At 32.2% G+C, this 22,666-nt stretch overlaps 1 protein-coding gene and 1 long non-coding RNA gene across 3 annotated transcripts in view; one reads left to right on the forward strand and one right to left on the reverse strand.

The window, feature by feature from the left end:
- LOC146998137 (uncharacterized) overlaps nucleotides 1–20,058 on the forward strand; it is a 48,715-nt gene extending 28,657 nt beyond the window's left edge. The window contains exon 3 of the long non-coding RNA XR_015040319.1: nucleotides 19,449–20,058. This is a non-coding gene — a long non-coding RNA (uncharacterized LOC146998137). The remainder of the gene's footprint in view (nucleotides 1–19,448) is intronic.
- Nucleotides 6,724–22,666, reverse strand: part of Mcm10 (minichromosome maintenance 10 homolog) — a 135,151-nt gene continuing 119,208 nt past the window's right edge. Inside the window, exons 16-18 of one of the 2 annotated variants that reach the window (XM_085813517.1) lie at nucleotides 20,179–20,327; nucleotides 16,857–16,899; nucleotides 6,724–6,863 (exon numbers count right to left, since the gene is read on the reverse strand). In XM_085813517.1, coding sequence (XP_085669643.1) covers nucleotides 6,789–6,863; nucleotides 16,857–16,899; nucleotides 20,179–20,327 — 267 coding nt within the window. In that variant the 3' untranslated portion in view covers nucleotides 6,724–6,788. Of the gene's footprint in view, nucleotides 6,864–16,856; nucleotides 16,900–20,178; nucleotides 20,328–21,898; nucleotides 22,032–22,666 lie in introns of those variants that run through there. The other variant, XR_015040318.1, reaches the window with a different exon arrangement.

The raw sequence follows: 22,666 nt of genomic DNA on the forward strand, positions 1-22,666 counted from the left end.
ATCAAGCAGATTATTTTATCTTTTATTTCACAGCAAAAATATTCTAATTCCCATTTTACTTGGAATATTCTATGTTTGTCAGCGATTTTTCATTTAATTTTACTACCACTTGGTTTTGATATAGACATACTGAATACAAAGGGCTGGAATAAACACGGTTAACGTTAAAAAGTTAACAAAAATTTATTCTTTCCACAAGAGATAAATCAAAATGCTGAAATATTTCTTCAAAAATATTCTAACAATATCACAAAATGTCAAACGTTTAGCAAAAATCAATTCAAAACAGAGAAACTAATTCTATCTCACAGCGAAATCGCTACAAATCAATCACAGCATTAAGTAAACAAAAAGTTCGCTAGAACTACAGCTACTACTGAGATGAGTTGTTTGTTCTCGGCTTTTATAAGCTTTATAATTAATTTCTCGAATATACTGGAAACATCTATAAATATCTGGATTTTTGTGGATGGCAACAGCAATTACGAGATATTTATTTATTAGGTATTAAATGCACGCGCTGTTCTATCTTTAACCTTCCAACGCAGCTGTATTTTCAAAAATCGTCTGCGTTGCTAAGGCAACATGAAGCAAATCTAATTACAATTCTAAATAAAAAATACTAAATAAATAAATAACTATGAAATCCGTAACAATATGAATTAAGTAATAATTAATAATAAAGCAAAGTGCATGCACCAATATATCGTACAAAACTATGATTGGAAAACTGAGATCATGAGTTCGGCCACATTCGGCTATCGGGGGATGCGTACAAGTTCTGAGTGCACGTGTCCCCCAAAAGCCGAAGGTAGCTGAACGCATTTGTAATTTAAGTAGTGTGTGTGTCAGCTCGCTGTGAGTAATCTAACAACACTGAATAAATTATCGTTAATTACTTAGCAGTAAACATTTCATTTTTTTCTTCGTCGATATGTTATTTTATTATTATATATTATTATTTGCCGATATATTGGCCGGGCGGAAAAAATATTTGCTGTGGGCCGCATGCGGCCTGCGAGTTTGACATCCTTGGTCTAGAGAATTAGGAAATAGCAGGTAAATTTTATGTCAAGTGGCATAGCTTAAAATGAGAAGTAAAATCATAATCAGCAAGATTCACAAAAAAGACGATGTCACCGCTGCTGCTTGCCTAGAGGGAGACCTGCTAATTATAAGAAACCTGAAAGGCCTGATGTAGGCACAACTGGCAAGTTTTGAAAGATAATTGGGCTCTGTCTGATGCAGTTAGTGTTAAAGCTTTGTGTAGAGTTCCAGGGGGTTGTAGCCCAATTAATATACTTTGAGGTCCCAGTAAGCCACTAAAGCACAAGAGGTGATAATTTGTTTTGTATGATTTTAAGTCTCACTAGATGCAAAGAATACGCTTTACATGAATTTTTACATTTTTGTGTTTTATCTTGTGACCACGGTAAGGAGTTATAAAAGGCAAGTTTATTTAATATGCAGAGGTAATATTTAAAGGTAAGCAGTTAGTTATGAATAATTAAATTAGGTAGTTAGATAACCTTAGTCATTATGGATTTACATGGCTACTGCAGTCAAAAGTCGTTAATCCGGACCTCAAAGCTACAAACTTTCTGCGCATGTGTCAACGCATCGTGCGTAAAACCTTTACGCATGCGTATAATACATTCATGCATACGCGTTTAATGTATAACGGACAGTATAAGCTAAGCTAAAATTATCTATTTCAGTTAATGTTGCAGATTGAGTTGTTCCTTAATCTTTAAATTTGATCCGGCCTATCATTTTTTGCAGACTGTAGAGCAATTTTATAAAAGTAAGTTGGAACTTTCAATTATGTCAAATAGAATTTCCGATGCTGGATCTACAAAGGGAAAGCATGTTTCGATGTCCATCAAACAAAAAGTGGAATTGCTGCAAAAAATGGATAAAGGCTCCTTTGTTTTTTTAACCATTCTGAAATCTGTTTATCAATTTCACGCTGCTCTGCGCGGGGGGGGGGGGGGGGGGGGCGTCGCAGCGCGCAATGAACTGGAAGTTGATCTGTCAGCACTATCCTTATCTTCAGGGCAGATGTTTTTATTTTATTCGGCTTATAATTCCTTACTAAATGTAGTATTTCATCTCAATGCACTCCGTCTTTGATATGATTTAAATCAAATTCCTTGTCATTATAAATATCACGAATACAAATCAAATAGTTTTCTGGTTGCAATTTTCTAATTTCGACTATGCATAATGTATGCTTTACACATGCGCGCGTTGAAAGAAATGTTTAATAAAGTAAACAAATAAATATTAAGCTTTTTTTTTTTTTTTTTTTTTTTTGTAAATTTTGATACCCTTTAGATCATATTTGCTCTTTATTTCATAAATTACAGTTTCATATTTTTAATTTTATAATTTCTGCATGCCATCTTACCAGATTTAAACTGATGATCTATAATCCGTAATCGCTGATGTCCCAACGAGTCCGGATTAAAGACTTTTGACTGTATTAAATTTTATTTATTTTTTAAAAATATTTGTGAAAAGACCTATTAAAATCACAATCTAATAAAATTTCACAGTTTAAAATACATGTAATTTATGACATTGATTCTTAAATGATATTAGGATAATTACACATTAAAAGCTTATGTGTCTTTTAAATTTGAATCCTTTCCAGACATTTTGACTAATTTATATTGATTTCCTTCACCTTCAGCATCTTTTCTAACAATCAGAAATTTGTCTCAATATGCAAACTAATGTTCTCACTAGTTTGTGGGTGCTTTATCTCTCAACTTGTCAACCTTTCCACAATGTACGAGGCGTATTCGGAAACTAGTTTCGAATCCAATTTTATTTTTACATGAAAATATATGTCTTAAACTATTTTTCAACATAGTTTCCGCCAATGATCAAACACTTGTCATAGCAGGTGACCAGTTTTTGTGTACCATCGTCAAAGAAACTTCCCGCCAGTTTCGATAACCACGACTCCACAGCATTTTTCATGTCATCGTCAGATCCAAAGCGCTTGCCACCAAGCTTGCACTTCATGTGCAGGAACAAGTGATAGTCGGACGGCGCCAAGTCCGGGCTGTACAGCGGGTGATCGAACTGCTCCCAATGAAACTGTCGAATTAACGATTGAGTGACACCAGCATTATGGGGCCGAGCATTGTCATGGAGCAACACAATTCCTTTACTGAGCATTCGTCTTCGTTTGTTTTGAATGGCACGCCTTAGTTTTGTTAAAGTCTCACAATATCGTGCCACATTAATGGTTTCACCTCTAGGAAGAAATTCGGTATGCAAAATGCCTTTCCTATCCCAGAAGACAGTGCACATGATTTTTTGTGATGACATTGTCACTTTGTTGTACTCATTTCTACATGACATTGTCACTTTTGAACTTTTGTTTTTTCGGAGAATGAGTGTGTCTCCACTCCATCGATTGTTGTTTCGATTCTGGTGTGAAATGACACACCCAAGTTTCATCACCCGTCACAATTTGGTTTAAAAAGTTTTCTACATCATCACTGTACCGCGTGAGAAATGTCAGGGCACTACCAAGTCGCTTTGTTTTGTGAACATCAGTGAGCATTTTTTGAACCGATCGGGAACACAGTTTGCGATAATTCAAGCGGTCAGACACAATTTCGAACAAAACAGTACGTAAAATTTGTGGAAATGCCTCTGAAAGAGTTGTCATTGTGAAGCGTCTGTTCTCATGAATTGCTTCATGAACTTACCTTACCAAATCATCGGTGACAACAGAAGGACGACCACTCCGAGCCTTGGCGTGGACATTTGTTCGACCTGCATTAGACATTCTTACTCACTTTCTCACCATTCCATCAATTATCACGTATTCACCGTAAACTTCTATCACTTGATGATAAATTTCGGCCGGTTTAACATTCCTCGCGTTCAAAAATTTAATCACGGTACGAATCTCACAGTCAGCGGGAGAACTAATTGTTTTAAACATTTTGAATGTGCACAGCAAACTGAAAACACAACATAGAGCAACCAAAATGGCAACAATTGAAAGTCAGTGAACAAGAAAGACTAGTGCACATGCGCGGGACGCCTAGCACTGCACTGCGACAGCGCTAGAATGAAACGGTACTTAGTTTCTGAATACGCTACGTACCTATGAGGGTTTACTTGATCTGGTAAAAGTTAAGTAGTCCCCCCCCCCCAAAAAAAAACCCTGACAGATGTGAAGCAAATTATTGCCATGTCTGAAAGTACCTGCAATGTCAGAAAAAAGTTTAAATAAGTCTGTTATTTAAAAAGAACTTAGAACACAAAGGCATGTTCTGATGTTAACAAAATCAATTACAGCTTGCGGTGATGTAATTAAACAAGAACAGTCAAACTCAATCTAAAAATGTGGACTAGTGGTCAATGACCATACAATTTAATTTTAATTTAAGCTGGCTCAGTAACTCTTTATCATACAATGAAATAGAAATGAGAAATTATAGTAAAGGCTGAAATCATAAACAACTGGGTAATTTACATATCTTTGAAGAATAATTTTCTTTATGTATTCAGTTTCTTTCTTCAATACGTTTCCTTTTCATTTTAGAATTTTTGGATTTAATTAAGGATTTCTGTTATTCTAAAAAAACTAAATGCATTTATAATGTATACAAAAAGCTGCTAATTTTATTTAATTGGTAATATGGACATTCAGGATAAATATGAAATATATATGGTAAGGGCTGGTTACAGAGTTTGTGCTGCAGAATTTTTAGAATTTCGAGCAGGCATTGAAAGCAGAATTCTGAAAGGCATTAGGTAGCAGAATTTAGGATCTATAGAGATTGCATCAGGTGGGAAAATGCCTAGTGCTAGGCCAGTCCATGTGATAAGATTAGAAGCATTTTTAATATTTTCCATGCTTGCGTCTAGTGAAAAGTAGAGAAAATAAAGGGAAGATAAACATGTTAAGAAAAAGACTTCTGGTATCAGAAGTAAAACATTCAAAAATTATGTTTTCATTGTTCTTCCAGACATTCTCCAAAAAGTAAGAAATTCATTGCAAACTTTTGTAAAATACACCCATTACGTGCTGATACCATGGAAACATTTTTGATTTTGTCACATATTTCTGGAATCTTCTAGAATCATGGGTCTATAAATCTTTCCTTCAAATCCTTCTAACCTTTCCAAGCTGTAATGTCTAAAATCCTAAAGAAAAATTATCCCTACCAATTCTGTGACAGCAAATAAGCCATAAAAATTTTGGAAAAAAAAAGGGGGGGGAGTGTAAAATGAATTTTATAGAGAAAACTGATGCATATTCTGAGAATTCTAAAACAATTACATGCGAAAAACTCTTACTATGAAGACTTACTGACTTATTCTTACTATAACTATGAAGAGAAATTAAAAAGACATTTTAATTTTGATTTTGCTAAGAACTGTTTCATAAATTGTGCTTTATAGCATTATACCTTGCTTATTTTTCAGGTTCAAAATATTGTATAAGTTGCCAAAATGGAACTTTATAATCTGACAGGGAAAAATAAAAATGCTTTATTTTAATGTTATTTTTTAAATATAATTTCAATATGTTACCATTATTTTAATGAAATTTATCAATGTTACAATGTTTAAAAAATTGTCAAAAAATTCTCAGATCTCGGAATAAAAAATCTTCTATAGAAACTGATCTTAAAATTGCCAAATTTAGAAGGATTTAATAAAAGAATTCACATTCTGAAAAGCGAAAAGTTGTTTAACAGCATCAGAAAAAATGAAATAATTTTGAAATACTTATGTTTCACTTCTTGCATAGAAACTCAAGCATCCCACCATTTACATTAGAAATAAGAACAAAGTAAATTAGAAAGAAGAACAAAGTAAAATAAGAACAAAGTAAATCAATTAAAAAAATAACTATATATGTCAGGGAATTGGCAAAAATATTCCTTCAAAATGCTAATTAACAAAATGGCAGTCGTAAAAACAGACATAAATTTCAGATGATTAAAATTAAGGACCTTCTGCCGATTTTGGCTGAAATTAAGGACTGCACGAACCCTGTAAAGCAGAAACAACAATCACTTCTCTCTTTTGAGCTACTTCTGGCAATCATCACCATATACATGGATCTACTCCTCTCGATTTGGCAATGTCAAGGAAATCAAGATTGCCACCTAGAATTTTTCCAAGATAAATGCAGCATGGTTAGTGATGAACATGGTGAAGCGCTTTAAAAAGAATATTGTAGAGATGGAGAAAAGATATTGGGAAAATGGAGCCCTTCCATGCTTGCTAAATTGTTGTAGAACACTTGTTAGAGATGCTCCAGATGTAATGCATCACGGGGTAGCAAAACACACTTTCAAATAATTTTTAATAAACAATATATTTTTATTAAATAAATATAACTTTTAGTATTAATATTTAAAAAATGCATAAAAACCATAACTAACTTTTGAATTTCATTATTGTTTCCATATTTAGCACCACAATGTCCATATAAAAACTTTTTTAATATGAAGGATAATGAGAAAAAGTTAAAATTTGTCGTTGGTTATTAAAAAACTTGAAATTGCTTAAACATAATAAAGCAAGTACATAGAAAATACACTCATAAGGACCATGAAAATTTTAATTAAAACAAGAAATAGTATCACCTCCTAAAAAAAAGTATAAACAATTTTTTTTTTAATTTAATGCCTCTTAAATAAAATATATCAGAGCACTATTTTAGGGGAACAAAAAATATTTTAACAGCACAGAAACAATATATGTTTTATTTACAATACAAAATACACTCTCATAAAAATGTTTTATTTATTAACAAATTTTATTTCTTCTCCACGAATTAAAAGCTTCTCTGAATCCAACAGAGGTCCAGATCGGGGCTACAAAGTAAAGAATATTTGTTATGGAAGGGATAGACTTTCAAAATTTTATGAATGAAATTAGTACTTTAAAATATTTGCCTCTCAGATTATGGTATTTAAATGGACTGAAAATACACTGGTTAATAGAAAAAATGTTACATCATTAAGAAGCAAACACACTGCCACATAAATTTACATGACAGTACATGCATAAAAATAATGAAAATGGTCTCACTTGCAAGATAAATTAAATAATTATCATGCAGGATATAAACATGTGAAGCCATCAATTTTAGGAAACATTATAATTATAATATACAAGTTGTTTTGCTATAGTTTGGTGAATAAAGAGGATGGCTGAACTCTAGAAGATGCTGCACAAATTGATATGTTGTTTACTTGTCCAAGGCTTGGACATGCCTTTTTATTACATAATATTAGCTACAACTGTTTCTAAAAACAGGTTATAAATCTGTATTGTGTGCTATTATGGCAGTTAAGTGCACAGCCAGCTAACACTTAAAAGTATGCATTATTAAGATTTACCAAATGACTGAAAATATTGAATGAATGATTTAAAATTTATAGCTGTAACTGCTCAAAATGAAGAAAAGATTTCTTTATGTCGCTGCTTCCTGCGGTAAAAAAGAAAATTTAAACTTGCATACTTTTTAGCTGTTGGTGTGGAAAAGTTAAAAAAATGTGATTGGGTGATGTATGGAGAAAATGTAGGTTTTTTAGATTGCGTAAATGTCTGATTTGTGAAATGAGTATCAAACTGTAGAATGGCTTGGTCTGGTTTAATTAATTATGGCAAAGCACACTAGGGCTATCTGCCTAAGGAGAAGGATGCCTTTGTGGAGGACTTTCTAAAGGAAACTGGTTCGTATACACTTTACACATGGGGAAAACCACGAAAACGCCCATGCAGCCAGCCTGTTCATAGGATTCGAACCTCGGAGCAAACTACCAGTGTTCAGCGACTTTACCGCTCGGCTGCTAGTGGGCCGAAACTGTAGAATGAAAAATAGCATAGATAATTTTGAGTGGATGTGCACAGTTATGTGAGGCAAATGTTAGCATGAAATTGCAATGTCTGCTCGAAAGGATTCATGGTTTGCAAGAATACATTGAACAGGCATGGTGTTTCGCGAGTTACATATACGTGGCGCAAGGATGATTTTATGATTTCAGTTAAGAATGGATAAAAAGACATGGCAAGACATGCTTCAAAGAGAATGTGGTGTTAGGTGGGGAGGCGTGATTATGGACATTGACGAAAGTAAATATGGTAAACAAAAATATCATAGAGAGAAAAAGAGTTGAAGGGATATGGGTATTTGTATGAAAGAGGCAGATAAATTATGTTTAAAGTAACTGAAAGCAGGGATGCCGAGTCATCTTTAGAAATAATTAAAGTAAATGTTCGCCTGGATTATCTGTGACTTCCAACTGCTGGAAAGTGTTCAGCTGCCTCGAGGCCAAAGGATACAAGCATTAGCATTTGAAAATGAAAAACAGTTTACACTTTGAAGATTTGGATACAGATATATTCTGCAGAAAATAAGAATTGAAGGTAACTTTTATTTATTTTTATTGGCTAAAGTGAAATATCTGGTGCGCACTAAATTTGACGATTTCATTGCAGAGTAATGAATTTATTTTGGTAACCTGGCTTTCATTGTTGGGTCATTATTCTGGAAAGTATTGTAATTGCACTTGATATTATACACTCATGGACAAAAAAATTAGCGCACCAAGAAATAATTGCGGGATCATAACGAAACTTGCAATGAAGGTACATGTTGGGGAGATATGCAAATGATTAGAAATGCAGCGTGATTGCGCATTACGTATAGCTGGTAGAGGGCGTTGAACGTCATACTCTGTGGAGTATAAAACAGGAAACCAAAGCTTATGAATAATTCACAAAGGAAGAGCTGAAGTAGACATGCCATTATGCCGTGTTCGAAGACAATATGAGCAGTTGTCGCACTTTGAGAGGGGGAGAATTGTCAGGATGATGGAAGCTGGATGGTAAGCTAGGCGATTAGCTCGTCAATTAGGCTGCTCTGATTGTGTTGTGAGGAGGTGTTGGGACCAGTGGACCCGCGAGATGTTATGTACACAAAGATCAGGCTCAGGATGCCCTCGACAGACCAGTCGTCGAGAAGACCGCCACATCATAAGAAATGCACACGTACAGCCAACTGCTTCATCGGCCGCCATCCAGGCACAGGTAGCATCTTCACTAGGGGCCCTGTGTCTTCTCGAACCATACGAAAGCGCCTGGCTGAAGGACAGTCGGTATCGCGGTGCACATTATGTGTGCTGCCCTTGATGCCCATATGATGATAATGTTTGGAGTGGTGTCGAGCACGAGGAAACTGGACTGCAGCGGAATGGAACCAGGTCGTCTTTAGCGACGAATGCAGATTCAATCTCGGCAGTGATGACAATCGTGTTTGTGGTTGGAGAGCCCATGGTGAATGCTTCAATCCTGCCTTTGCTGTACAGTAACACATTGCTCCCACAGCTGGTGTGACGGTATGGGGTGCCATTGCCTACAATACATGGTCACCCCTAGTATTGTTCCGTGGTACCATACCCAGTGGTATGTTCATGAAATCCTGCAACCACATGTGTTGCCATTAATGCAACGGCTACCAGGAGCCATTTTTCAACAAGACAATGCTTGCCCTCATAAGGCAAGGGTGTCACAAGACTGTCTCCGCACTGTTACTACCCTTCCTTGGCCTGCCCGATCCCCAGATTTGTCTCCAATCGAGCATATCTGGGATTATTTGGGATGACGAGTTGGGCATCCCACAAGTTTTAATAAACTAGAGGCAAGGTTACAGCAAATATGGAACAAAATGTCTCAAGACATCATACAGAACTTGTATAACTCAATGCCCGATCGTATCATATCGTGCATTTGCGCTAGAGGGGGTCTAACGGAGTATTAATGTTCTTTTGACTTTTTCTCTGAAATAAATTATCCTTTTTCTTTGATTTTCTTATCATTTACTTATATCAAAGTAGTCATTACTTATGTAAAATTTCGTTTCATTTTGACAACTCCTTCTTGGTGCGCTAAATTTTTGGCCATGAGTGAATTTTCTATTTGAAAGATTGTGCTTTATTCCAAATTTGTGGTTTTTATTTTCATATCTTATTTTTCTTATTGTGAGAAATTAGATGTTTGCTAGTTATTGATGTATGGAATACTAATATATGTAAAGAGAGTATAATGTCACTTAGGAATCTGATAAATAGTGAAACAAAAGCTGTATGATGTTCATTTGCTGTAAAAAATTACGTTTATTTTTTAAATTTATATATTCATTTCTTAAAATTTATATAAAGAAAGAATATTGTCTATTTAATAGTGTACAAGGGATTGGGATGTTGTATAGCTATAAAATCATTTGTGAAAACCATTGAATTAAAGGGCTCCACAATGTAAATATAAAAAAAGTTATTATTTTTATTAATACAAAAGAGTAAAAATCATTAAATATATATATATATATATATATATATATATATATATATGAAGCTGTCTGAAAGACAGGTTTGCAAGACTGAGATACTGTTTTAATAAACAGTAGAACTGAATTATTCTCTCATGTTAATTTAAAATATACAATTTTTTACACTTATTTTCAGTAAAACCAAAGTTTAATTGTTAAAAATATAAATTGAAAATAAATAATTTAATGATGATTTACAATGATGAACAAGTGATTATTGGTTGATTATTGTTATTTTCAGTAGAAAAGATTAAATTATATATAGCATAAAATGCAACACATTTACTCCCTCCCATTTATAATATCACTAAGCTCCACTTTCACAATTTTGTTTTTGCAGCACATTCCAGGTTTTTACCTAAAGAGAAAAAGTACTAACTTTAAGACTTTGCTTTAATCAGTATCAGTAAACAAACGAGTGTACGAGGGACTTCACATGACTTCAACCATACCAATGGTTAGTTCTTGGCAGGTCCATTGAATTTGGGACAATGAGTACAAGAAAGGAAAATTATGCAGCATCATAGACAGTCTGCAGCAAGGACACAGATGTCTGAGCATGCTAACCAGGGTACAAAATGTTATATTTTATTTAACCCACAAATGAAGACATTTTACAAAGTGTACAAGATGTTACATCTTCAATATCCATATAAATAGTTTCCTGCTGACTACCTAATGCAGACCTAACATCCAGCTGTTCTTTACGAGAGCTTCCATTAACAGTGAGCCATTATTGTAAATTGCAAGTGTTGTAGCAAAGCTGCATGGAATGTCAAATGGGTTAATGCAGTCTTCAGGAAAGAATGTCACATTTGCCTCACAGATGATGATCAGCATGTGAGAAATTGAAGGTGGTGTGGCTATGAGGTAAAAGCATTTACCATTTTTCAGTGACACATGGCCCATCAATGTGGAATATAAATTCCGACTGCCATTAATGCTAGCAATATTCATCTTTTAAAGTTGCATATTGATGGGACACTGCTAGGCTAATAACACAATCAATTTTCAATCCTATTTTCCGTAACACCAGGGCATCCCCTAAATGCCATTTTTCAGTCCCACGATGCTCAGCTGTCTCTAAATACATTAGACAGATGTGCAAGTGCTTCCATGGACAGCTCAATCTCCCAATCTCTTGCCAATCATCAAGTACTTACAGGACACAAATTGTGGCAAACATGGAATCCCCCCTTTACGAGGAGAGTGTTCTGGCCCCCCTCCTAGAGACTTGGCTGACGAAAAGGAGACATCACCGCGCGCATGCGCAGATGCATTTCAGCTGACCTTAATTTTCTGACAGTTGCATTGTAAATTTGTATATAGGAGATGCAAAGAATAAAATATTGGTGTTAAAATGTGTCGTCTCAGTTTTTTTGAACCTGTAAGTTATTTATTAAGCAACATGAATGATCATTGATTGAATGCCTCTTCTCTTTCATGAAATGAAGATGAACTGTGAAATCACATCAATAATATATGGTACATGACACTGCAGAACATAATTTGGCTCTCACTGGTGTGATGCAAGTAGAATTTAAGAATTTACTGCCTCAGTTGGGGCTATATTTTTTTTTTATAGATAATCTGTATATTTAAGTGTCTTATTATTACACATCTCTGAAAATTAAATCACTTGTTAAGTATTTGATTATCTATGTACAATGTTTGATCTCAATCATTCAGTTTATGTGATTACAGCAAAGCCTTGAGGGTTATTTGCCTAAAGGGAAGGATGCCTTCATGGAGGACTTTCTAAGGAGAACTGACTTGTATATACATTACACATGGGGAAAGCCATGAAAACGCCCATGCAGCCAGCCTGTTTGCGAGATTCGAACCTTGAGCCAAACTACCAGTGTTCAGTGACATTATCGCTCACCTGCTGGTGGTTTTTTTACGCTATATTTTTTTTAGAATACAGAATTAATTTCAGACGATTATTTTTTAATTAATATTAAAATAACCTTTTTATGTTTCTAATAAAAATAATTAAATGAAAAAGGAACTATACCTAAAAAGAAGCTTTATCAAAATAATAATAATTACCATAAACAAAACCCTAACGCTTGCTAAATTGAATTCCAGATATTTAGCCTGAATGAAATTAAATTCACTTAAAATAAACAAAGAAATGCATTGCAAAAATTAGCACACTTAAAATATAAATTTAACACTAGCTGCAATTTCACTGAAACTCACTACAGTTTTATCAAAATAATATTTCACCTTACTACTTCAACTTGAAGTGCAAGTTTACAATACAAATCAGCATTAAGAATAACATCTGATAAAACTGGACTGAGTTCCAATAAAATTGCAATTGCATTATATTTCTGTTCTAACTGAGCTATATTTTAAATAATATTTGTTCATTTGTTTACTATTATACTGTACAAAAAAGTAATATTCTCACAATTTTATATTTAGTTAATAATTTAAAAATAAATTTGAAATACAATCAGTGTTTTAATGAATGAAAAGAGAAAGAAATCATTCTTCCTAGATCTAATTTTTATTTGTGGTTTTCATAACATAAAATTTAAAATATTAACACTAGCAATACATTTATTCTGTGCAGAAGAAAAAAAAAAAAAAAAAAAAAAAGAAATTATACTTTTGTATTATCCTCTCAACCATAAAACAGTCATTAAACAGAGCAAATTGGAATAGAAGAGAAACACGCCAATGTGACAATCAAAATCGCACTAACAACCTTGTGTTTAGCGTACATATATTAAAACACTCAATCGAATTTGAGGGCAGCTAAAGGTCCCTCCTCATCAGGAGAACGAAATTACTATCGCTCCACTGTTTCCACTTTCTAACAGTGGAAAAGAAGACATGCCCCTGTTAGAAATAATATGAATGACCTTGTCGTGCTTCCATTTTATCCTTCTGTTAGTTATAAAGTTGCACGGATTCTCCAGAAATTCAATCTTCAAGTCAGTTTCTCCCCTATCAATAAAATTCACAGTTCAATTCTAAAAGATTTCGTTTCTGACTTTAATTCTCGGGGAATTTATAGTATATCATGTCAGCGTGGCTTGAGATATATTGGAAAAAAAAAAAAAAAAAGTTGAAGTTTTGTATCAAGGAACATGAATCTTATGTCCGAAAAGGAGAAATTAACAAGTCTTCAATAGCGTATCATAGTTGGAAATTTAATCATAATTTTGACTTTAGATCTGCAAAAATTATCCAAAAGGCTTCTTCCGTTAGTGAATTGGATTTTCTTGAGGCTTTTTGTATTCACAAGGATTTAGAATGTTTAGTGAATGATTTTAAGTCCAATCCAGTCCTTCCTAACACCTTTAAAATTCTATTGACATAATTCTTGGTTATTATTTTTGCCGATAGATGCCATTGCTTCCTCGCGCATGATACTACTGGAGGGTATAAAAAGCCATTACAAGGGTTGCTTTCCCTTTATTCAAGATTCAGACTTGGTGCGTGAAGATGCAGTTGCCCCTCGCTCCCTATTTTTTTTACCCCCTAAACACCGATTTTTTTGCGTTTTAGTCTGTGTGTTATATGTTTGACCAGATAGCCTGGCTCAGTAAAATAGGCGGCCAGTGTAACTCTGATTCAAAATCTGGTTACGACCACGTGCAGTGCTGATAACGACCACGTGTTTCTGAGACTCCTTTGTCGATGCTTTATTTTACTTCTTTTTCCCCCTTTCTAGTAATTTTGTTCTCCTGATGAGGAGGGACCTTTAGCTGCCCTCGAAATCGATTGAGTGTTCTAATATATGTACGCTAAACAAAAATTTGTTATTGCGATTTTGACAGAGCAAATTAGTTCCAATTATGGATAAGCATAACTTACCATTCACACTCGTAACATCCACAATTCTGTTTGATGTAACCGTGATAGTTTCTTAATTTTTTTTTTGTTTTTGTTTTTATGAACAAGTATATAAATTAACTGTTACTGCTGTATGTTTTACTTGCATTTTCAAAGAAATTATTAAAAATTTGGGACTGTCTTCTACAGAACAAGTTAGGTTTGTTACTACTAGTTCAAAAAAAGCGTATGTTAATAGACAAGATATGGCTGACAAAACAATAATAGATTGGAACAATTATTTGTGGGAGGTACGTTCTCAGATCATTCTAAACACAGCTTCTGGTAAAATAGGAAAGCCTAAAAAAATAATAAAAATCCACAAAAGCCTTTTTAAGTGCAAAATGCCTGTGTGGTAAAATACTAATTGTTAAATAAGTACAGAAGTGTCAATGTTTAATAAATAAAGAATTCTGAACACACTATGGTGGGATCTCCACCAAATTTAACATTTGACGAAATAATATGTAAATACCAATGAAATTTTCAAAAAGCATTCAAGTCCTGGAAAAAATCTATGATGAAGTGATGGAAATGGATCAGTAATGAAAAAAAAAAAAAAAAAAAAAAAAAGAAAATTGCTCAATGTAACAATAAATAGGTCATGTCATGCAATTTCTAGGTGAAAAAATATGCATCATAGAAAAAAAAAAAAAAAAAAATTCTTCAGCAGAACGTAAATTATAATGTGATACACTAAAATAAATCATAAAAAAATTATCTGTGAAAATTTCAAAATTTTATAAGCTACAGATTTTCGGATGCAGATCTATTGTAAATTGCAACTTGAAATCAAGCTAGTTGATGAGCTTGGGCAAGCATATACTACAGTATATGTCTTTCATACTAGAGAAAAATTATTTGAACTAACTATATTGAATTTATTATGATTTCCAAATGTGTGACATGGAAATTTTTAGTCCCCCAAGTTTTCCATTTCACAAACCCATCCATTACAAAAAAATTAGCTACATTAAAAACATATTATGAATAATTAATAATTTTTATTTGTTTTATCATACTTCTTGATTTCAGACATAATTCAATCTGAAGTCAAAATATACATAATTCAGGTGGTTCTGAATTAATTTCTACCAGAAATTAGAATTTGATATCTTTGTATTAAAGCACAAGTTTAGATTTATGTTAATACAGAATCTAACATGAAATGACTGGAAGAAGTCCAAATTACGTGTCCAAATTACTGGAAAAGTCCAAATTACGTGTCGTGCCATAATTTAAAAAGAATACTTGGATTTGTATATCCTTTAGTGGTATGAATGTTTATCTCAGAGGAGCTTTCCTTAATTAACATTTACGTAAGATCAAGGAGGTCAAACACAACTCATATTAAAAATTTTTGCCTAAATGGTAATGAAACAGTCCCACTTGCGAATGAGATTTTTGCTCCAATGCGTGCAGACAATGTGGGCTCATTTTTCGAAAGAATCCAAATGGTGTTCAGAATTACACGAGATGAACTTCAAAATAAAATGATTTCACTTGCTATAAATGGCAGCAGGAATATTAGATAATTTCCTGCAAACAAAGGGTGAATATGATGGTTTTTCAAGAATTTTTATGGATATATTTTGAATGCACGTTATAGCTAGAAATGGCATCAAAGAGAAACCTAAAGCACTTTTTTTTTTTTTTTTTTTTAAACAGGAAATCTGATTCTGAATCAGTGTAAAATAATAGCTTTCTATAAAGATGCATATATATTTTCCCTTAGAAAAAGATTTCTATTTTTCAGAACCTAAGATAGTGACACTTAACAAATTACCCAGAGAGAAACAAGCACCATCTGTCCTCAAAGCAACTGACAAATATTGTGCCTATTTAGGTCAACAGAACTGCTTAAAATGCAACTGCTAAGAGTTAAATTAGTGGTCATTTTCATCTTTCTAATAGACTTGCTTGTGGATTTTGGGCTCATGGGCTCTAACTAATAAAAGAATAACAGTGAAGAGCTTCATGAAAACAGGGATATTTAATATTCTTGATGATTCTGAAGATAATGACAATAACAAGAACTTGATAGCTATGCCAAATGATACAAAGAGCTGTTCTAGCAGTATTAAATGAGTTGAAATCTGCAGAGGACAATAATATGAATGGGCAAAATTCAAGACATGGGGGAGTAGAAATGAATATATTAGATATTATAATGTTAACTGTTACTATGTATTCTTATTAGAAAGCAGGTTTCTTTTAAATAAATAATATCATGATAGTTAACAATAGTTTACCTGTTAACACTTTTTATTTGTTATGTTCTTATTGTACTAAGTCCTTCAAAATTAAATTATTTGCACAATTTACTTCCTCTCAATTTTTGTACAATGAAATTAATAAAAAAGGGGGATATGGGAGTAAATAGTGTATTTTTACTGAAAGAATATAAAAAATTCACAAATCAAGTCACTCAAAATAAACTCCCTTGAAAAATTATTTTTATATCTATCCAACAATGTAACAACTGAAGTTATTTGATCATGAGTTCTACCAGCAAAGATTTATGTGTAAAATTTATCAAAAATCAAATCAATATTTCAGTGCTTTGTATTATACCAGAGGTACACAACAAGAAAAAATTATTTATTATTATAAATAAATTTACCTTTATCATGCCAGTTCGTTCAAACTTTTGTCCATGGCAATTTCTGAAACAATCAAAAAGAGATAAATGTTAATTATTAATGTAACAGAAAGAATCATAGAATGTCTTGAAAAATATGATCATAAAGTAATAAAATTATACTACAGGTGGGGAGGGGGGGAAAGCAGATTTTTTACACATATCAGGAATTTTCAATTGCTATAATGCTGATATTGATTTTTTTAGTAATGATAATTATGCTTTATATTTGAACAGGTTCGTACACATTTCTGCACACGGAAATTAAGTACTTTTAAGGACTTTTAAGGACCATTAATGAAAAAAATTAAGGACCTATGAGCAAACGGGAACTAAATAAATTCAATTGAAGATATTATCTATGCCTGAATTTCACTTTTATAATACCATCCTAAAAATAAAATATATCCCTAAGCAGTACGCATGTAAGTTTGAGAATAAAATAAACTATGCAAATTTATTAAGTAGCATTAAATATTTTACACTTATGATATTTGGTCATATTTGAACGTTTATATCAATTTTCTTCTCTTTTAAGCATCTTTTCTAACAATTAGAGATTTGTCTCAATATGCAAACCAATGCTCTCACTAGTTTCTGCGTGCTTCATCTCCTAACTTATCAATCTCTCCATAATGTACCTATGAAGGTTTAATTGATCTAGTAAAAGTAAAATAGTCCAAAACCCCTGACAGACGTGAAGCATATTATCGCTATGTCTGAAATTAACTACAATATCAGACAAAGGTTTAAATAAGCCTCTTATTTAAAAAGAACTTAAAACATAAAGGCATGTTCTGATGCTAACAAAATCAATTACAGCTCACGTTGACGTAATTAAACAAGAACAGTCAAATTCAAACTAATAATGTGGACTAGTGGTCAAAGATTATACAATTTAATTCTAATTTAATCTGGCTCAATCCACATGAGGAAATAGAAATTGGAAATTATAGTAAAGGGTGAAATCAAACAATTGGGTAATTTACATAATAATAACTGCACATATGTTTGAAGAATAATTTCCTTTATGTACTCAGTTTCTTTCTTCAACACGTTTTCTTTTAATTTTAGAATTTTTGGATTTAATTGAGGATTTCCGTTATTCTAAAAACACTAAATGCATTTAGAAAGTACAGCATCAGGTGGGAAAATGCCTATTGCCAGCTATGTGTATGATGCATTAAGAAATTTTACATGAATATTTTAAACTGTAAGTTTTCAATTTCTTTATTAATAAAAAATAAAGCCTGCCCATGTGATAAGATCAGAAGCATTTTTGATATTTTCCATGCTTCTGTCTAATGAAAAGTAGAGAAAATAAAGAGAAGATAAAAATGTTAAGATTCTAGTATCAGAAGTAATACATTCAAATATTATGTTTTCATTGTTCTTCCAGATGTTCTCCCAAAATTAAGAAATTCATTGCAAACTTTCTGTAAAATACATCCACTACGTGTTGATACCATGGAGACATTTTTTCATTTTGTCACATATTTCTCTAATCTTCTAGAATCTGGGTCTATAAATCTTGCCTTCAAATCCTTCTAAACTTTCCAAGCTTCAATGTCTAAAATCCTAAAGAAAAATTATCCCTACCATTTCTGTAACAGAAAAAAACCCAGATATATTTTGGAAAAAAGTAGGAGGGAAAAAGTATAAAATTAATTTTATAGAGAAAACTGATGCACATTCTGAGAATTTTAATATTCTGAGACAATTACATGGAAAAACCTCTTACTACGAAAAAATTAAAAACAAGACATTTTTAATTAATTACACAGCTAATTTTGCTTTTGCTAAGAGCTGTTTCATAAATTGTGCTTTATAGCATTATACCTTGTTTATTTTTCAGATTTAAAATATTGTATAAGTTGCCAAAATGAAACTTTACAATATGACAGCGAAAAATAAAAATGTTTTATTTTAATGTTATTTTTTAAATATAATTTCAATATACTACCATTATTTTAATAAAATTTATCAATGTTACGATGTTTAAAAAAAAATCATTGAAAAATTCTCAGATTTTGGAATTAAAAAGTTTCTATAGAAACTAATCTTAAAATCGCCAAAATGTTGAAAAGTCGCCAAATTTAGAACCGTTTAATAAAAGAATTCACATCCCCAAAAGCAAAAAGTTGTTTAAGAGCTCTTTACCAGAAAAAATGAATTTCGAAATGCTTATGTTTCACTTCTTGCTTAGAAACTCGAGTATCCCACCATTTATATTAGAAATAGAACAAATTACAACTCATGAACCTATTCAAAAGATTACCATATATATGGCAGTGAATCGCCAAAAATATTCTTCAAAATGCTAATTCACACTCAAAATAACAGTCGTAAAAACAGACAGAAATTTTAGATGATTAAAATTAAGGACCTTCTGTTGATTTTGACCAAAATTAAGGACTTTTAAGGACCAAAAATCGATTCCAAAAAATCTAAGGACTTTTAAGGACTCTTAAGGACCATACGAACCCTGTTGAAGCAGCTTTTTGGGTAATAAAAAACATTCCTATTCTTGTAATGTTATGGTTTTTCATCTAAAAAATGCTACTTTGTTTCCAGGTGGTAGAAAAGCTCCATTACCCAAGCCAAAAAGTGATTGGAATTGCAAGTTTTCAACGTGTATAACATTTCAAGATAGTCATCTCCTCTAACTCTGAGTTTCGTGGGCAATGTGATCACCTGACCTCACTCAGATGGATTTCTGGTTCTGGGATTATCAGAAATCTAAGGTGTACACATCAAATCCATGAGATTTGTCAGAATTGAAAGATGCCGTAAACCGTGAGATTATACAGATTCTTATTGTAATGCTATGTTCATAATTGTTGTCAACAATCTGCTGTAGTCAGAAATTGGGAGCACTGCAATAGATATAAATGCAACTTAAATTTTAGAAATTATGCATAATTCACCTTTAATTGAAACTAATTACAATTAAAGGCTCTATGAATTTTAAGATGTAACATGGTGCCTCAGGTTACCCTTATTTCATAACAAGTATTTTCAGTGAATATGGGGTATTGATATTTTCAAAGGAAAAAGTAAAGATGCATAGAACTGAAGTGTGAAGCACTAATTTTTTGTTCATTTTTGTATAAAGAATGTAATTATTATTTTATGAGATTTCATTAAGATTTTTTTATAAAACATTTCAAATAAATAAGGAATAGAAAAATCTACTTGTTACTTTCCCTTTTCAAATTACAAAATATCAGTATTTCTTTATCAATATTCAAGTATTAATGAAATTTTATCACATAAAATGTATAAAAAGTATTTCCTTACTTACCTACATGGCCTTTGTGGGTACTTGGTAAAACAATGTAGATGTCTGTGACAATTTAAGCAAATGAAGAATCTTTTTATTGCCTTATGGGATTTAAGAGGGTGGTTTTCTACTTTGCATCGATCAGTTGCTTTCTCTGCCGTGTATTTGCACTAAAATATTTCACAACAATTAAAAAAAGGTATCTAAAAATTTATATTTGAGATTATAAATTGAATATGTATATATATATATATATAGAACTGTTAAAACTAGAAAAAATATATAAAAATAAGGAAGAGTGTCTTGACATGTTTCAAGAAAATAGAAAAACTTTCTTCCCAAATAAAGAAGTGTTTTTTGAAGTACTCTCAAAATGCACAAAATCTATTAATTAATTTAAATTTAATTCAAGATGTCAAATTTCTTTATTTATCAAGTTAATGTTCACCACCTGCATTTATATATACAGTATAAAATTGAAATTGCAACTCATAGATCTGTTTGCTAAAAATGTAGGAAAATTTGTAAAAATAAAGGTCATGGTGAAGCATATATGAATGACCAGTTGCATAGCTGCCTGGTATCTTTTGAAACTGTCCAGAGAGTTATTAGTTTGCACATTATGGAACGACTCACTTTTACAAATTAAATTTTAGTTAAACTACACAAATGTATACAAAATGCCTAGAATCTCTCTGCACATGAAATATAAGCAACAGACTTTACTTTTCCTTGCATTTATTATTTGAAACATATTTTGTGAAGATTCTTCATTAAGTTTCCTGGACATAGCAGGTGTTCTCACCCAAGAAACTTTCCAAACATGTGTTTTGCCTTATCTCTGTTACTAACATTCTAGCTTGTAGCAACTATTTTTACTGCTGATAAGTTTGATCTTTGGAAATTTGAGTCTTTTGTTTACCCCCTTCTCATTTGTTCCTTTACAAAGTAATAGAGCTGGACATGTCATACTTCTCCATTACCATCAGATAATGTAATGTTAATATTATTATGTATTCTTATTGGAATGCAGGTTTCTTTTAAAGAAATAATATTGTGATAGTTATCAGTAGTTTATCCACAACTTCTTTTCATTTGTTATGTTGTCAGTGTAACTGTCTTCTTCAGAAATTAAATTACTCGCATAATTTTTCCTTCTTGATTTTTGGATAAAATTAATTACAAAAGGGAAAATATGGTAACACTACAATATCTAACAATATGCTCAAGATAGTCCAGAGAAGGTCCTCAAATGTGTCTCATTAGTCTGAAGCACAAAAGAAGTCTACATAAGAATGATGACAATCTTATTTGATAAAAAATAATATGCACTGCAGTGATTATTAGATAACAGACAATACTTCTATTACTAAAACCATCAATCATCAAATAGTTCCAAGTTATCTAGCAGAAGTAAGGTTGTACTAGTTCTATTAACTCTGGCTAATGGAAACATTGTTACCTGCACTTGGACTGGTACCATGCCTGAATAAGTAACAATGCAGAATGGTGTCACCTTTATTATAAACCCTGCATATTTGTTTAAATTCTAATGATGAAGAGATACAAACATACAGCTGACATGACAGAAGAAACTATCCTTTCAAATACATTGAATGACACATAACTCAAACAAAGGTCATTGTACTTTGAGGCAGGCCAGTTCCAGCAGTTTAACTAATCAATATATTTGGCACCTCATATAAATTAAATTACTAATAATTCAAAGCAAAATGTGTACCTTTATTTAATTTTTGCTTGTGAGAAAAATTTAGCTGGCATCTTGAAAACACATGGTGCATAGGCAGTCGCATATATCACAGGGTTGGAGTCTGCCTTGGTCTCAGAAGCCATCAGTTATATAAGACGATTTCCTTCACAATGCATTAAATGCAAGTCAGCAGTTTGCATAAGAAATAACTTATTTCAAAAGCATAATGCATGTATATACACGGACATAGCCAGCTCAAATTACGGGAGGGTGCCCGTTACGACTCCTATGGCTATACTGTTCTACCTATTACAGCATCTTCAAATATATACATAATTATTACGTGATGAATATATCATGTTAATGGAAGATACTGTAATATAAATAATAATTACATAATATGTTTAATTAATAATAAAATTATGTAACATAATTATGGATATACTGCATTTAATTATAGTATTTATAATGATTACCTTACAAACATATTAAATGCAAAACTCTGTTTTTGTTTTTTTAATCTTTATTAAAGCAATTTTAAAAAGCCTAATAAAGGAAACAATAAATAACAAAAATAGAATAATGCTAGTAAATGTACTTTTATTATTTTACTTTCATTTCTGATGTACACACTCACATACATACAAAGAAATATTAAAAGAATTTTGAAATTCATCTTGCTTTGGTTTCATAATACAGTCAAAAGTCATTAATCCGGACTCGTCGGGACTTCGGCGATTCCGGATTATAGATCATCAGTTTAAATCTCGTAAGATGGCATGCAGAAATTCTAAAATT

This window comes from Stegodyphus dumicola, chromosome 3, assembly GCF_044657685.1.
Source record: "Stegodyphus dumicola isolate Sdum_Otavi_A_Nest chromosome 3, ASM4465768v1".
Lineage (NCBI taxonomy): Eukaryota > Metazoa > Arthropoda > Arachnida > Araneae > Eresidae > Stegodyphus > Stegodyphus dumicola.